The sequence below is a fragment of the Dendroctonus ponderosae genome, unplaced genomic scaffold, assembly GCF_020466585.1.
Source record: "Dendroctonus ponderosae isolate FM_Combo_2020 unplaced genomic scaffold, Dpon_F_20191213v2 Dpon_F_20191213_8, whole genome shotgun sequence".
NCBI lineage: Eukaryota > Metazoa > Arthropoda > Insecta > Coleoptera > Curculionidae > Dendroctonus > Dendroctonus ponderosae.
Window position 1 is genome coordinate 10,219,981 of NW_026019016.1, and position 19,133 is coordinate 10,239,113.

The 19,133-nt window shown below is 32.2% G+C and overlaps 1 protein-coding gene across 5 annotated transcripts in view; it reads right to left on the reverse strand.

The window, feature by feature from the left end:
• Positions 1-19,133, reverse strand: part of LOC109546376 (capon-like protein) — a 116,354-nt gene that overhangs the window by 21,486 nt on the left and 75,735 nt on the right. For 2 of the 5 annotated variants that reach the window (XM_019917324.2, XM_019917325.2), the window contains 4 exons: positions 12,846-12,917; positions 12,320-12,412; positions 11,519-11,680; positions 731-899 (listed from right to left, as the gene is read on the reverse strand). In XM_019917324.2, the coding sequence (XP_019772883.2) occupies positions 731-899; positions 11,519-11,680; positions 12,320-12,412; positions 12,846-12,917 (496 nt within the window). Of the gene's footprint in view, positions 1-730; positions 900-1,141; positions 1,729-2,443; positions 2,773-5,068; positions 5,391-11,518; positions 11,681-12,319; positions 12,413-12,845; positions 12,918-19,133 lie in introns of those variants that run through there. The other 3 variants (XM_019917323.2, XM_048669208.1, XM_019917322.2) reach the window with 3 other exon arrangements.

Here is a 19,133-nt window from a genome sequence, read left to right on the forward strand (position 1 = left end):
GAAATGACGCGAATAAATTTAAAGCATAATAATTAATCCCGACAAACATATCACAGCGCATCAGGTAAAGATGCGGATTTCGGGAAAATTTTTACAACAAAATATGCTTCAGCACTTCGTCTGTATTGCATATCAATATTAATTGAAAATATTTTTATTATTAACAGATGCAGTATAGTAAACTTTAAAATTAAGTATTTTGAAAAAATAAGCTATTTAGGTATCCAGTGTGGGATTTTTGGGATATGTTAAGATAGTGCGTGGACTAAATAGTTTCCATCCTTCCAGTTTTAATGCGAAGCAGAGCTACTTTTACTTATTTCTACTATTTACCTAAGCCCCATACTACAGTGCCCAGTGCCTAAAAATTGATCCTCGACTCATTCTGTGTGTATCTAGGATTAAGGCTTTCTAACTTTGCTACAATAAAGCCATGCTTAAATTTCTAATATTATGTATGTTTTTAAAGCATATATTTAAATTTTCCAGACTCAAATCGTTAAAAACCCGTCTAAATTAGTCAAACAGCAACTATGTAAAAAATAAAGTTACTGCTTGACTGAAATCTAAACTAATTGAAATTTCTTACAAAACTCTACAAACAAACTAAAACGAATATCGTCTAACCGACTTTTAACTTGGTTCATAACAGAAGTTTCCAGCTGGTGGAGAGCTTTAAAAACACAACAATTCTCCTTCGGCGGCTTTCTTTTGCATTAAGAGTACTTACCTTTTTTGGGTTTATCACTAGCTACATCACTAAGCCGATCACTGAGTAAGTCTTGTGTTAAGGTCGTGTCCTGTTCATCGTCGAAATTGTCTTCTGGCGCTCCTATCGACAATTTATGGCACACTTCGAACGCTTGTCCAACAGTCCGGACAACTCGCATCGCTTGACTCTGAAATAAACAGACACCATGATATTTTTACGAAAAATCACACACAATTTTGAAAATTTTAATCCACATATATAATTTAAAAACTTTAATATATACAACTAACTATATTAGATGCATTTATTTTGGAAATAAAGAACTTCGCATTTATTCCACCTTATAATTGGGGAATTAAATTCGCCAAATGGGGCTCAAACTTGAAAGCCGCCTTCTTTTGTTCAGTCATTTGTCAACCGAAATCCTACCTCTAAATCGGAATCCTCAAAACTAGGTGTCCGCTGCACTCCATTAGTCACTACACTTAATCCTAATCCGGCAATACTTTGAATCCCTTTCCCCAACGTAAACGTCTTATCAATGTTCTCGTTAGGCGCAGTTTTTGCCCCGTTCGGCTTGGGATGTTTCAGAATCCGTTCACAAGACTTCAAAGTATTTTGAAAGTTTGTCTGAATTCGCCCCCGTGAATCTTCCTGCTTATTAGCTACGGCTTTGTTCTTTAAGGTTTCCCCAAAGGAGTGATTATTGAATTTCATTTTATTAGTCGAGTGTTCATTATGATGGCCGTTCTTTTGCTTTTCTGTGTGTCTTGAATTTTTTGTATCCACTTCTGGTTCCTTGAAGCTCAGCTTCTTTCTTGGACGCTCTAATGCTAGAGCTTCGGCGTCGCTTCGTCTATCAACACTCGGCCGGTCCACACAAACAGTTGCTGGCCTCAGTCTGCTTATTGGATAAAACACCTCATTTTCATTATCCAACTCGTTGTCAAACGATGAGATCTTTATTTCAGGATAAGATCCCACGGATGTTTGTTTTTGTAATAAACACTTGGTACCTGGTAATAGTAAACATTCCTAATTTTTTTATGTCTGTTTAAACTAATGTGTATTAACTATAAGTTATTTTGCAGTTATTTGTGAAGTGTCTTATTACGAAATGCAAGTTTTCTAATCTTGGCCAGATTAATGGCAATTCCTATATTTTTTGACAGAAAGTTTAAAATATTTTATTGCAAGATAAGTCCCTTAGTAAAACATGTTTTAGTATAACAAGTTTCATTATTTAGTCCTCTGATTAACTCCTATCCAGTTAGTAATTTTCCATTGGCTGTTTTGTAGAAGCACTTAAATCTTAAGAAACGCTAACGAATATTTCAAAAGCTAAAACTTTAACAGTAAATCATTTGAGCTGCCTTTTTTTACGTATTTCTGTATTCATCTCTTCAATAATTTGTATCGTCTATTAAGAAAGTGACAACATGTGGCATAATATTTCTCAAGATTTTAGAGACATTTTGTAAAAATGAACATTCTACATATAAAGTAACAATTAGACAAATATGGAACATAATACTTTTTAATTCAGGTATTTAATATTTTCTGTATCAGATTGAAACTTTTCGCAACACTTCGACTGCCTATCGCTTCATTCAATTATGCAAAATAATTTTCAGAAATAACTGCCAATAGCTTGCCGACAAACAGTTGCCAAATGACTACACAAAGTCTTCAATATTCAGAATTCTAAGTCCATTTTCAGCTAATTCTTACCAGGCTTCTGATACATTTCATCCCTAGTATCTTCGTCTCTATTCTGGGAATGTTTGAAAAAGTAATCCAACGTGCATTGGGTCATGCTCTTCGACAACGGTTTTTCCTGGTTCTCTTCGGCTTTTCTGTGCTTCAAGGCATCACTTAGGTTTAAAAGTTTGTGCTTCGCCCTTGATAATACATCGCTGTGTTTCTTTTTCAGCTCGGGATCTGCTAAATCTAGGCTGGAATGTCTTAACTTGGTCATGTTCAACTCATTTAGTTGCTTTTTGTTACTCATGTTGGTGGGGTAGCTAACATAATGTCTTTACTTTTATATGATTCATATTCTAGAAGGATTGTTTGTTTGATTTTATGAAAAGGTCCGTTTTTTATGCAATGTTTATTTTCGTTATAAAGGAGGTTTTTAAAAGGTTTGCACAAATTTAACCAATATATCTTTCGGCCAAAATAAGGTTTTTAAAATCAAGTCAATCGGTCGTAAACACTCTCAAAAAATGGAATAATGAAAGTACATTTTTGGGTTATTTTGCAAATATCCTTATTGAGTTCCGAGAAAAAAAGCTATTTTCCATTAAAAACGGTTTCGGAAAAAGCGGCGTTACACGACAATTATTTTTTGTCACCAAGAAATTTCTGGTTTGTTATTTTATAAGTAATGTACAGCTTGTCAAGTTGAACACCATTTTGATATAATAAACAAACATAAAACAAGTTCTTCACTCCGGATATGTCACTTTGGAAATTTAAAAAATCCCACTTGATTGATTATTGCACTTTCCCCCAGATTAATTGGTAATATCCGTCAGTAATGAGGTTAACATTATGGTTTGATAACTAGAAAAATAAATGTTATATGTTGTATGATGCCCATTGGGTTTCAATCGAAAAAATATTACAAAAAATATGAAATTTAACACGCTTGCAACGGAATTTTATTCGCTTGAAAATATGGTTTGTCGTTGTGTTTCATCAGTTCTTTATAGTTTTTCATTTATTACGAGGTAATCATAAACATTAAAACGCAATAAAATCTTGTAATTCTATTCATAGGAAAATGGAAATATGAGCAAGTGCATTTATCTGAATTGCTTCAACCAACTCTATGTAGGTTTCAAATGGAAATATATGCAAATAAAATTTCGGTAAAAGATTTATTCAAGAACATTCCGTCAGATTTGCTTAGGCTTGGCTTAAAATGTTGATCCTTGAATTTAAAATTAACATTTGCGCTAATTGTTTTTTGGCACTACTTTAGTCCATGGATGCAAACATTCTAGTAAAATAACGTTAAAGCAAACTTTCGGTTTGATTATTTCAGACAAAATTTCTGTGTAGTAAGTAAGTAACTTTTTACTTTGTTTTGGGTGAAAAGTCTTATCGACCGAGATCCTATAATGTAAGATTGTGACAGATAAAATCAACCAAAAAATTAATGCAGAACAAGTTTTCGTATAGAATTTATTCAGCGGTGAATGATGGTATACCTACTTCAGTCCATGGATGTATGTTTAAAGAACACGTGAATAAATTGATGACGTTTGAAACGTATGTACTGGCATTCGCCATATGGTCGATATTTACATTATTCGAAGTCCTCGGACTTAATTTTGCAAAGGTCACTTTGCCGTTGATTTTCCGGAATTAAGTGAATTTGAAACAATTGTACTTAAATATTCTTAACCGATCTTTCAGTTGCTTCGAGCGTAAATCAAGGCACATAAATTAATGATTGCTGTTATCATGATTAAAAATTTTAAAAATATTTTGAATTAAACGTTATTAGTGTCTAATTTAAAAGAGCTATTAGCTCACTATCAAAGCAATACCATTGGAAAATTATATGTTTTGCAACTTGGGTATTTGCACTGGTGATTTTAACGGATATACTAAAATAACTTCAAAGACTGCGATACAATCGAATGCAACTAATAGCAATTTATGTTTATGAGTTATCATTACCCAGCTTTACGACTACATAATAGAGTAATAATCGAAATGAACATGTTTATATAAGATAATTAATATTTTTCTTCAAACAAATCAAACAAACAAAAAATCGCCAATAAAACCTCAATTTGAAATTTACAATTTTTACTTAAAGTAGGTACGTTTGCAGTCTGTTTTCTTGCTTAATAGCTACTTTTTATTCTGTAGTAGTTCCCATATGTTTAATCGCATTTGAACCCACTCAAAGATATAAATATAGGATATAATTCTCCAAAAGTGCACACATAAATAACTATCGTACAAGTTCTGGAATTCCAAGTCTGGAATAAATCATTGTTTTGCCTCCGTTATATTGGCGCCAAAACTTTAATTACAGGTCAAATTCCTTGGCTATGAATAAAATAAAGGTAGCAAGCTTAAGTCGAGCCCAAAATAAACTTTTGTGCATGTTCTTTATCATTAAACTTAAATTTTTATTTGGGAATGAAGTTTTGAAGAGTTTGATGGTAATCTGGAATTTATACATGAGCAAAATGCAGTGCATGCATTATATATGAGTTCTGAGCTCGTTGCATACAAATATTTCCATGGCATAATGATTAATCAGCTAAAAAAATTAAAAATCTGCAGCTTAGTGAATCCGATTTCGCCCTAATTCCTGAGTATCAAAAAAACCTTTAAAAACTTCCTCTAACTGTGTTTTGCAAAATAACCAGCATAATAAACGGTTTCAGCTTCGAGCACTATTTAAATATTCGGACACATAAAAGCACACTAAGTTTCATCACACTTTTGAGAGAAACGGTTTGCCATTTATCAGTTTTGTCCACATTTTCAACTAAGTCACAAAACAACACAAATCGGTTTTACATGAAACGAGGAATTGGATTCAACGACTATAACGAGCACACTGATTAAGCCATCGAATCGTGAAACTGTTTGGAAACAAAAGTTGAAGCGGTCACTCGCGAAAATCGCACCTCCAGCACTGAATTTTCGAATTATTTATAGTATTTGACGTGTTTATGGCATTATTCCGAATGTTTCGTGGATTTTCGGGGGAACATTTTATGTCAAGATTCAACTTGCGTTGTTGGATTTATTGCTCGTCGTTAATCTTGCGTGGACCTGTGCAGGTTAATACCCTATTCATCTAGGGGTTTAGAGGTTTTCGTAAATTTATTTCCATTTTTAGTTTGACCAGCTTAAAGAAGTAGCATTAAAAAACCTACATCATAATTTTTTTTAAACAAATTGGGCAAGATGCCAAAATTTGTGGCACTTTCGCCATATCCTTTTGTTTTCATAATTTGTTCAGCAAAATGTAACCTTGCAGCTCGATTTCAATTGGCAACCTAAGCTAATAAACAAAAATATAGAACATATAAGCAGCACAATAAAAGAAAAAAAATTCAAATCTATAATCAAAATTAGTGCTTTGGGTTCTAATAAAAAAACAGTTGTTCCCACAAATATTTTTTCAAAAAACAAACAGTTTTTTAACCGATTTTCTCAATTAGACAAAAGTGTTGTTTTTTCGAAAAAACCATGTATTTCAGTAGAAACACAAGGCGTTTGAAGTGTTTATTGAATGTACCGAACAAACGAGTGATGAAATGAACTTTTTCTACACTGGAAATTCTTTGAAGAATAAATAAACGAAGTTGAGGTCGAGTTTCAGTAAGTGAATGGATTTCAATACGACTATTGCTGCTTTATACACTTAGGAAAATCATCTATAAAGAAATTTGAAGATTTTTGAGCTATTTCAGAACGCCCAACTCATCTTACTATTTATGTCAATTCAGTTGTAATCTGATATTATCAAGAGCCTTAGAGCAAACAAAAAATATGTAAAACCGCATTTAAAAAAAAGAAGAGATTTACACAAAAAACTCAAACAGCTTAATTTTTATTAGAGGATTCTTTACCTTGCAAAAATATTTTCTGTACGTGCTCTAATATAAAGCAAACAAAGCTTTAAAAGCTCGCCTTGGTTTGGCAATTTAAATTACTTTTTTTTCACGGCGTCTCGTCCAACAAAAACAAGTCCAGCTTGACAAATTTAGCCAGGTGATGAATGATCATACTTTTCACCTTTGAGACAATACGTTGTACTCGCTTGTAAAACACAACAAATTTCATATAAAACGGGTAATCACGCTAATGCAAAGTTGAGTTATTTAGTTTATAAATAATATGAAGGTTTAATTATCAAGTAAAATAAATAATGAAGACCGAAAGTTAAAAGCTGACATGAAAAAATCATGTTTTATGATGAAACAATGCAGTGTACGAGCGAAAAATCCATATTTTTAAAAGGATTCTGTTTATTATCATAGAATATTAAAAGCAGCTCTGCTTATTATTTGTTTTTTTTAAGTGGACAGGCGTTTAGGTAAAAATACTCAAAAATTATTTAAAAAAATGATCGACAAGTAGTTTATTTATGCGTTCGAAATATATAAATGTTCCATTAAAATTGCCTATACGAAATCAGCACATAACATCTGCTGCCTCTAAGGAAAATAAACCGGCCAATTTTTTCTTTAGAATTAAGAGGTTCAGGCTATAGAAAAATTATAGGTTATTTTAGTCGCACGTACCTACGTGGTAAACAATTGCCAGTGGATGTATCAAAGGCTTTCGATATTAAATATTTCAAAATTTACTTAACTGATTGAGTGCTAATTACTTATCGAAAATCGCAGCAGGGATTTTTAATTGATATTATGTGAAAATGTAACCTTTTTATAAGATTTTTTCTGTCATAACTAAGTTAAAAATTATTATTTTTTAATCACATCACCACACCACATTTTTATTCACAAGTTTACTCGCAGAGCAGATTGCTACAAAAATGTGTAAATATTCAGCTGTGTATCAATGTCTATCAAAAAGTATCAAAATGAGGTATACGGTTCAAGCGTGTATCTATCTAATATTTGACCAGTCGCTTTCGGCGATTAAGCCATCATCAGGGTTTCTGGAAACGAGGCTCAAATAGGTGCGAAAAACGTGTAAGTAACGGTATATGTTTAGGAGTGGCACAAACGATACATAAGACTGAGTTTAAATCATCGGTAATCCTAGGGGTCATAAAACTTTCAGCAAAGTTGAACATATAAAAATACTGTATTTTAATAAAACATATATGTTGGAGCTGAATTTATTTAACTTTAGTAAACTTATTGATTCACTATCTATTACAGTGCACGTAAAGTTGCAAAATTCGCAAATGAATTCAACATTATTAGAAAAGCCAGAAAATTAAGCAACCGTAAATACTCAAAATGTCCTCAATAGTTTTGCCCGGAAAGCAAATAGTAACACACTAATATAACTAACAAAACTACGCGAAGCTTTGTCTGGCATACGGGCACTAATTAATTTAGTGCTTAAAATTGAATTTCCAGAAATATTGTTTTGGACGAGACCCATATAATATTTTGTAATTTATTTCGACCGGCATTGTCCAGCTTTTAAATCGACAAAAGCACGTCTGTATTCAAAGGCAATAATTTAAAACATATCTCGATTGTATGGCAAAATTTAAATGTTTGGTCCATTAGTTTGTAATTTGACATTTTTGTATCAATGATCAATATTAAATTAAAACAATTTCAAATATTCGCATAGTAGAGGCGTAAACGAGTTAGAGCGACGCAATATATATGTCTTGAAAATTTGGGATATAAAAAGAATAAACTGATGAAAATTGGCAAAGTACAAGGTCAAATATGTGTACGAAGATCAGAGAATAGAAGAATATTGATGTTGAGTCTTAAAGTGCATATTTCATGCGTTCCTGACCTGCAAAGAAAGCCCGATAACCGTTAATATGATTTAATTAAATAATTCCAATTCGGTTCAATTGCCAATTTTAATTGACTAAATAGGACTTTACAAAACTTAAATGCTTCGAAAAAATAAAATGCTTCTCAGAATGTGCAAAGAAAGCCCAAATGTTATTAGCATCTTTTTTAACTTGTTGCGCTTAATTCAACGACTACTAATATAATATATATTAGTAGTCGTTGGCTTAATTGCTGATCAATATCAAGTTAATAAATATTCTTTTAGTGGCTTCAAATAGTGAAGGTTCGTTCAAGTCAGCAAATTATTAATAGGGAAAAATAATGAGGGCTTGCAATTTTATGCGCCGTTACTAATTGCTTCGTGCAAACTTCAGCTTCAGAAATAATCAAACTTTAATAAGGAATTTGAGGACCCATCATCTGTCAACGATAAACTTCCGTTATGATTTTATGGGTTGTAACCAATATTATTCATTAAAAATTGGTTGTTATCTCTCTTAATAAGTAGCAACACTTTAACAACCGTTTAAAATGCCCGTAAACATTAATTACCCACTTAGGGTAGGCAGACGACATTATTTAAATTTGGGATTTGTTGTTCTACATTTGCATTAAGTTTCAGTGAAACATGCAACCGCACAGAAGATTAAATTAACTGTGTATAAGTATAGTGAGTGGAAATGAGTAAAGTATTGCATTTATGTATATTTTCGGGGACCACACACGATATTGATATTTTTCAAATTATCACTAATACTCTTGTTACTTGTCTGTTGGCATTTATAATGTCTCGAAAAGCCTGTGCAAGCTTTTGGCAAGCAGTCATTTTCAATAATCAATTGATATTAGATACAAATAGCCTGCTAAATCTCCTGAGTTTCGAAAAGTTTTATAGATGTCAAAAAATGTTAATACTTTCTAGATTACGTTAAAACTAGCAGCGGAAACAACAGCTACTTGAGAGCAAGATAATCAAAAGTAAATCTATCATAATGATTTAGCATTTCCTAGTATTCAAAAAATAGTTGGCAAAGTCATGGGCTTATTTAGTAGGGAAGAATTCCGAAAATTAATGACCGTTTGCACGTAAAAGCGGTAAATCAATAGATACATGTTTTTCCTTTTTTATAGCAGGAAAGTTAACCAAATATTTTGACAAGCAGATCTGTATAGGTACACTGCAATATATCCATTTAATTAGGCTGTAAAATTGATGAGTTCGCACCTGGCAAGTGAAAAAATATGCAGAAACCTAATATGTAATAAGTCAGCCGGTTTAAAGTGTTTACTTTCACCCGGTTAAAATTAATCTAATGAGCACAATGTAAAAATATGTAAAGCACTTGAGGTTTTTCGCAAAAAGTTGTCTAATTTTATGTAGATTTTTCCCGGAACTATATTTAAATTCGGATTTTGGGGAACTAGAACTGGCAAATTGAATCCATTATGTTGTTCAGGTGTTTAACGTTCATTTAAATTATAAGTAAAAAGTAAGCCAAATCCTTGATGGTACTACTTACGAAACGTAAACATTGCATTTCAAATATTTAAAGAGCTAGAACGGTATTTTAAAATCGCCTGTATAAAATACGGAGCAAGGAATAGTCGAAAAGGTGTTATTCCCACATGAAAAGTTGGTTTCTGAAACTACTTCCTTGAAACGTCTTTAAGTTTACGATAGAACAAATTAAGCTGACTGATCTGCACAAATCAACTGAGTTAATTCCGTTGCATAGTGGATATACTTGTAATTAATGCACTAAATATATACACCATTAATAAAATTATCATTAGTAAAAATAGGTTGCTCTTGCAGATACAACGGTGACTTGATTACCAACGGTTTTAACATGTAATTATGTAATTTACAGCAGCACAACACTGTACTTGGATGAAATGTTTGAAACATTTAAAAAGTGACAAACTTGTGTCTCCAAAATCGTGGAGAAAGGGCAACGTTACCGAGTTTTCGTTTGCTTATTTGTTTTAGACATTCAATTATTATCAAAAGAAGAATGATGCCGGTAGATTTTTATTGGTTTCACGTCTAAACCGCCAACGACATGCAAGTATAAAGACATTTACCACTTAAGAAACTTAAAACATGCTCTACACCATCGAGGCAGTATGACGCAGGAAAACTCGATAATTTAAAGAAAACCTTTACATTTTGCACAGATACAAATTGAAAAATAGGGAAGATTCTCTAAATATTGTGTGGTCTAACTAAAGTTTCCCCTCCGGCTATTCAGTGTAACAATAAGAAATCTCGAATTGTCGGGAAAATGTTAGTAAGTATTCCACGCTTTGTTGATACGGACTGGAAGCGAATCAGCTTCCTGTATAATATGTAAAATATAAAACAGGAAATACAAAACGTAATATAGAATCTTACACCTAGTCGTGTATAAGCGTTTAAACAGCAAAATTCCTTTCAAAAGATTAACTAAAAAAGGGAGTTAGGTAACTATTAAATATGGTAACTATTAAATATAAAACACTTGCCGAAAATTTCACTTTGAGTTAAATATAATTGTTTAAAAGGAAAATGTGTCAAGTTTGAGAATCATGAAAAAATATTTTTTATAAAATTTACGTAACTTACGTGTATTGTGTATTGTTCTATGTTTGACAAAAATCAGCCGCGACAATATAAATCTTAGTTCCCATGCTTCAAAGGCGCTCGGATAAATTCACAATGCACATACATAAAATTATTTTAAAATACAAAATCTTGTTCCTGGTTCCTGTTTAACTACAATTTCGGTGTACTTTTTTTATATGAAGATTTTACACCAATGTTGATTTACAAAGCCATCTGGATAGTTCCCATTTCGATATTCGGAAAACGAATTCAGCGGTTGTTTACTTTGATTTTTGTCGTGCCAATGTGAATATCTCTCGACTGAGTCGTTTAATAAAGCTTCATTTCTACTTTGATGCGAATTATTAATAACATCAATTAGCTGAGTATAAAAACGATCACTCAAATAATACGTGCTGTTCACTATAGCGCAGGAAAACCGGCAATTCAATAATTATATGTTTTTTCGATTAGAAACTAGAGCCATTCGACTGAATAAAGGAAGTCGACTGGAAATTTTAGCGATTGTTGCCCGGTGGATTAAACGAGAGTTTGTACGTAGCCCCTAATGGAATTTTCAATTCTAAAAAAGTGCAATTTGGTTAAATAGAGAATCGAACGTCGATTTTCCATTTACGAATTCAACTAATATCAGGTATTAACACAAAATAAGCCAAAAGGATAATATACAATATTTGTACTGCCACATAGTAACACGCTTACCTTTTTATGAGCTTTAAATACCGCACACTTGAACACATTGGAAGCACCATCTCTGGCAATATAACTAAATATTTTAAGGTCCTGGGAGTCGTGCGAAACGTAGAATATCCGATAGATCGGATGGTGGAGAAGCATGGATTTGTCATCCGTCCAATGTTTCCTCTGCAAACACAAAATCAAGGAAAATTTTAAAAGGCTGATCTGTATTTAAAAAAATCTAGAAATCTAGTATTTCATTAATGACGGAGAAATTCAAAACATGGAACTTTCTATATAGACACAATGTCTGAAACAGTTAATACACCTTGAGAGAAAATAGGTTTCAAACTCAAAATCACCTAGGTCAAAGTATCGAGTTCCGTGAAAAAATAATTGCAAATAGACTAAAAGTTTACCTTGCACATGGCTTGCTGTCAAATCTAAAAACTTTTAGAAAATTATTTGATAATATCTCCAGTTAATGAGGTGATCTGCTGTAAATACCACTTTTCTTTTCCAAAAACAAATAATGATCTGTTTAGGAATTTCTACGCCAGATCCGTCAATACGCGATTTATTTTAATTGTAAGCTTACATGTTTTGATTTAAATGATTATTACTTATACATTATCGTTTTTGCCAGATTAATTATAATATCACCATCATGATCATCATCATCATCATCACGTTAAAGGCAAAATAAGCCAATATTTACATAGATATACTTCGAATCATCGGAAGTCGATGCGGCGTCAATTTTATGACTAAGTGGTTTCAAATTATGTCACACATGGTCAGAAATTCAAATATAAAAAAGCTTACCTTCTTCTTTTTCCTAAGTGTGACTTTCACGCCCTCAATTGATACTTCAACGGTCACCTTTTTCTTTTTGATGCCTTTGGCTTTAAACTCGTACTGAAAAAAAACATTTAAAAATTAGCGATACAGTTAGAAGAATTACTGTTTAAGGACAGAATAGAAAGTTTGCAAGAAACTTCTTAAACATTGAGCTTTTATGCAAGAAAATACACAGTATAATGCATCAAAGCAGTGTTTTTAACACAGTAGCCGTTAAAGAGTTAAATCAACAGTGCCACGCAATTAGTATTGCAATGCGAGAATTAGTACTTTACAAACAACAAAATTGAGATTAGCCATTGAAAATGCATCTGTTTACCAACCAAAAGTAGAGGCGTAAGCACACAATAAGACAATGCTGCAACATATTTAATGTCAAATCGATGAAAAATGTTTAATGTGAAAGGTGATAGAAATGAGTTCTTAATTAGCATTAGAGAAATAATAATAATTGCTTATAAGCTTTTCAAATTCATGGCTTTTTCCTTACCCGTATTCGACGCATGGCAGCAACAATTTCCACTCTACTGGTCGGTCTTGGCACATCCAACATACCAATAAACTGAAAGTAAACAAATAGAACCATTAGAGTAGAACCTGGGTATTCTGCATATCATTTAATGTTAAATTATCCTACATATTTCATTTTCAAGGAGACGTTGACATACATTTTTAGTATCATATCTGACAATGCTTGCCGCAAATAGTAAGGAAACGTCGGATATAAAGATGATGTGTGCTCCGGAAAACATCCAGACTAAAATGTTCCAATTATTCAAACCAAAATATCGCGTGCTGCAAAATTCTACTAACTGTTGCCTTAACACTAGCGTGCGTCTTTCAAAGCATATTCTATGCAAGCTTTTGAAGAATATTTTAATGAGAAATTTAAAGTTTACTCCAGAAATACCTGTTTCCACTCTTAACCATAATTGGTATAAATTACGTCTTATTCCCTTCCCATGCTTCCAATGTTAATTTAAAGTTTCACAAAGACAATATCATGATCCAGAGCTTTATTCGAATGTAGAATGGCAAATTGCAAATCCCATCCGCTAACACATCCGAATATTATTCCACCCTTAATGGATCTTTTTCAAAGGTTAGTGGGATAGAAAATAGGGTCGTGCGTTTAAAGGGACCCTAAACAACTGTGGAATTTTAAGTGGTTTTTCTAGGCGTCTGCTTTTGTTTACTTTTGTCGTGCGTAACTTAATTTGCCAAAAGCCCGGCAGAAAAAAAATTAGGATTTGCTCGTGCACGAATTTTGTGACGTTTTTACGGTTTTTATTATTTTGATATTCACTGTTTACGCATCTATCGGCAACTGATGAAATGTTTGCTCTAAAAAACGTTACTTTTTAAAGCTCTAAAACGGAGCTTGAGTACACACTTACAAATGCGGGTTCAGTATTGATTCTTGATTGTTGATTCTTTACATAATTTTAGGTCAATTATTAAATAAATAAATAGTGAATAAATTGTTTGCAAATATATATTTTCTAAACTAGTTGATTTGCGGGCAAACTGCTTTGACTTTAAGCCAATATTTTCGCAGGTCTGAATACAAACAGGGTAGTTTTCGTGAAACCGGGGTGTACGTGCACATTGTAAAATATTAAACCGAAGTTTAATAACAAACATCAAACTGCTGTTTACTATGTCGCTTATAATTTATAATGTAAATTGAGAAGTTTTGAAAATAGCAAACATTTAATTGGTAAATATTGCCGCCGTATACGCCACAGAATCGGCTGCCGGAAGCGACTTCTTCACTCTATTTAATTTGGCAAAAAGGGTGATTTTGTCACGATGTTGAATTAGTAAAATCATTGAATTATTTAATTAAACTAGTCATATTTTTCTTTTGCATTTTCCTAAATAAAAATTATTGAATTTAAATAGCTAAACGCAAAAGACTTGTGTTTTTGCAAACAAGCTTAAATGTTTTTCTAATGTTCCGTTCCCCAGTTGCAATTCTATTGATATTTCTAATCTTCAATGCTGAAAACAATCTACAGGTAACACAATATATTTAGTGCTTAATTTGGATTTAAAATAAATGCACATTAACAAATCGTAACATAATCTATCCGTTTAATAAAATGTTTAAAGTTTATTAAAAGAAAACATATTTATTATAATTATAATTATTTATTCAGATTTGTTGTTGATATTTCCAGAATCAAAATAATGAGCAGTAAAGGGCTTTGATGAATGAGTACACTCGGCACTTGCAGAAAAGGCACAGTTTTACATCAAGTTTTTTATTAGAGTGAGTCAAAAACTGACATTTTTCCGAAAATTCGTTTTTCGACACCCTCGACGTCGCCTCGTGTGTCAAACGCCGTCGTCGTTCGAAAAACAACACTTTTTCGTATCTTGTATCGAAAACGACTATTTTCGTATTCGTTTATTTCTATTACAACAAAAAAATATTCTTTCCAACAACCATTACAAGCAAATATATTTAATATTTGAATGGTTAATGTATGTGGAAATGCCGCACGAAAATAATTCTTGTCGGATAGAAAACTTTGGAAAAGTTGAGACTTTTCCAAAGGACGTATTTTAAAAAACATGCTTTTAATAGACACTAATAAAAAGCCATTCGTCAACGTTTTCCATAACCCCATGTCAACATTTACGCAAGATGTACCGCTAACTATCTCATTTTTCAATAGTCAAAATATTTATAAACTTCAAAAACTTACAGTTGTTTATATTATTACAAATATTATTTTTACGTTGATGGAAACAACATTTCAGTGTGGACCTGCTTAATATGATTTACTGCAAAACTTTTCAACTTCAGTTAATGTTAATGGTTAAACTTAACTATGATTAGCCGGTAAGCGTCGAGAAGGCTCGCATATAAATTGGATTTTCAAGCTGAAGTATATTGTAATTGAGGTATCTATAGTCGGCTATTCTTGGTTTGTGGGTTGGAAAGTTATGTTCTTTTGTTCAGATACTTTTTTATAGATTTGGTCTTTAAAATATAAATTAAATTAAGGCCGTCTATTAGTAAAATTTGATTTTAGTAATATACTCAAAATTGATGAAAACGCTTAAATAAATTACAAAACCCGATAACATTAGATTTTAATTAGATAAACTACATAAAACTACAATTAAAAATGATTTATACCTACTATGTAATAACAGAATTTTTTTTCAATTTGGGGATTGGAGAAAATCCGAATACAATTAATTCGTCTTCTTGCCAATGCCAATGCAAAAAATTTGACGACTTTTCCAAAAAGACACCAACCTTACTTTCATTACAGTTAACAATTACAATTATTACAATGTGGACCACACATCCCCACACTAGTGCCGTCTGCTTTAATAATTTATGGGAAACTTCTTGAAAATCCTCGACATTTTTTGAAAGTCCTTCCATATGCCGTAGTCTAGTCCCGCAAATGTCTTCTTTTTATTTGAAGTGAGTTTAATGGTTTACACTTCTAACATTATGTAAAAGATAGTTTTGCCTTTTTTACGATGTTAATAACGATCTTCCACATGTCTATTTGTATGAATTATTCTTTTACAGTATATTATTTCAGCCAGATGTTTCTTGTATTTAAACATTTTAAAATGTTTAGAAATGTATTTATATTTTTTCATTCCTATATACTGTACAAATTTTGACACGATTATTATTAGAAAATAGCAAATAGTGCCAACAACACTGAGCCATACAAGTCAGAATAATGCCGTTAGGCTGATTTTAAAGCGTGTTTCTGAGCTTTTAGGACAAGATAGTAGTTTTAAAATATGGCCATTTATTATCAATTTTATAAAGCCTGACTACTACCATACATTGTGTAGCCCAAAGCGTGAAAACCGAGCAGTAGAACACGGCATACCATTTATTTATTGCGGCACCAAGTATCCGAAACAAAGCGTTATTCTGACTGATTATCAGGAATTTGAAACTTGGGTGGTGTTCCTTCGCCGGTCTTACGAATTCAGCGAAACTGGATTCCGTGCACTTTCCTGCAGGATTTGTGAAAAGTGCATTTGCATGAGTAGGCCCGAGAACGGTAAATGGCAAATTTACGGAAATGAGTAATGTTACTGCATTTCAACATGCATGGTATTAAGCTGGTGCCTACGAGTGAATGATCCTGCTCCATAATGTAGGCAGTTGCACTATTGTGTTTTACAGTTCAATGATCGACTATCAGATAGATGTAATCATTATTTATAGGTTTGCATCACAAAACATGATTCGAGCCTTTAATTCATACACACACAGGACGTTTTCAGTCACTGGCTTTATGACAAAAGAGGAAATCAGCGAGACTTTAAAATGTCAATGGGTTTAGAACTGATGTAATCGCACTATTAAGCATATGATGAACACCCTCGAAGAAGAATGGTAATGTTTCCGGGTGCCGTGTCGCTTTGGTCATTTTTCATCAAGTTTATATGCTTTTTATTATTCTATAATTTTTACCACAAATGCTACTTTGTAAAATTAGAACACGTAAAAATGGGAAACTCAAGAAAACAATGAAGAAATCAAAGGAGTAGAAACAAGTTATAAGGCAAAAAAGGAGCAGATACACACTGTTTGCATCTCAAAAATGTCTACAGTGACAAAAATAACATAATATGGATTCATTAATTGCCTTCGGTCCCAAGATATCAAAGTGACTGAAGATTAAAATACCAAAACATTTCATATTATGAATATTGGGGCCAATTAAAATGACATTTTTTCTGCTTATGTACGTAACTTACAACCACAACAAAATGTTGAAAGATAAAAACGTTGTATGTACTATTGCTGTATTTCCTAAATATATGTATAGGAAATATTATTCTACTGTAGATCTAAAATAGACGCGTCTGTTGTGGAGCCTAAAAAAATTGTAATTGAACCACACCTACCTAAGAAATAAGCATTTACTTTAGTCTCAATACTGAATGTTTTCCGCCGTTGCAATTTTCAACATATCGCTTATTTTGCTTTTGCTAAAATGAAATATTTAGGGTGTGTAAACGTGCAATGTTTTCGCAACAATATTGCTGCATTTACACACCCCTAAAGATGGTTTAAATTACTCCGAGTCATTAAGTTAAGAAAGCAACTTTGTTTACTATCTGTTCCTTAATCGATACAGAAGACATGTTGCTTTTCCGGCACAGATAACTGAATTAAAAATACAGAAACGTGGTTTTAAGAAGACGAGTAAGTTCGTCGTAGTGAATTTGATGAAAGTTGGTCAATTTGGTTTAAAGAAAAATGATTAACATTATTACCAAGTAAACAAACTAACATCAAAAGCATAATCAGTGCATTGGTTTTATTTCAACAGTTTTAGCGTGTATAAACATAGCAAATTTAGTTTTTGAGATTCGAAATTGAAGCATGATTGACTTTTCTCATGTTTGGTGCTATTCATAAAGTATCAAGGCAAACCCAGCAATTTAAAAATATATAACAGAGAATACCAATAAGCGCATATAAAAATTTTAATGAAGCAGACAATTACTGAGCTTTTTCACAGAAATAGTAATATTCATTTGTTTTATGCGTATACATATTATTTTATCCAAGTTGAAAACAACGCATGCATAATGATATAATTATTCAATTAAAAAGTGTATTAAACAAGAGATTTTTAGGCGCATTTAATATAAAACTTTCTTGTTCAGACAAAACAACAATCAGTTAGGTCCTAATGTACGGTAAATATATCTTTGAAATAAATCGTTGATATGATTTAGCACTCTCAACCTGTTCAAGAAAACATCACTGATTTAATGAAAATCACCGAGCCAAAGCCAAATTGCCAAACTTTTGAGCAGAGAGATATGCCGCAGATATTAAAAAGTTTGCTGAACATTATTTAACACCATCGGTGTCTTCGGTGAAGTAATTATGGAAGTTTTAAACTCCGAATTTAAAAATATCGTCAAAATTGATTGGAATAATATATTTCGGGAAAATCTGATTGTTCAAGTTGTTGTTCAATGATTCGGTCTTCCCAACAGAAATCTTAAAATGATTAAAACTTTTATAATTGGTTGATATTTTCAGATAAAATATTTTTTTTTGTGAAATATCGCTGAATATGGAGTTTTGGGTTTCGCTACTACAATTATCCCATATGTAAGTGCTTGGAAACGTTAAATATTATTGAAAATATATCAGTTTGAAACTCAGATGTATAGTTTTAATTAATTAGCATCTCATCAAAAAAAGTCAAAAGTCATCATGCAGAGGCATCACCAGAATCATTGCAAAGACCTTTAAGCCTTGCTCTGAATCGTCTGACCAATAGGCCAGAATGCCAGAATGCCAGAATTACGACGAAATTTTTCAAATATGGATCTAACGTGACGTAACTTAGATAACTATTGGATCGCTCGGGAATGGTTTAACGATTAAAAATATCGAGGTGCGCCAGCTTGAAAAGGTGTGCGTTTTGCATAAACAACAAAAAAGTTTAAAAAAATGCGAAAATCGTGTTTTTCTCCGGAAACAATCGCATATAACTCGGTAAGCATGCATTTTGAAGAAAAAAAAATACTTATAAATTTGTTCGCTATGAAAGTTTCTATAAGATAGAGTTGGTCCAAACTCCACAGATTTGAAATATTCGCTTTAAAAAGCTCAAAAGTACCAAAAAATAGGGTGAAAAACAAGTCGATTACGAATAGGCTGAAGAACTTGGTTACCGGCGATTCTGACTAGCGAAAAGAGACAACAGCAAAACTACTATTAATTTACAATATAATATAATTAGTATACATTTTG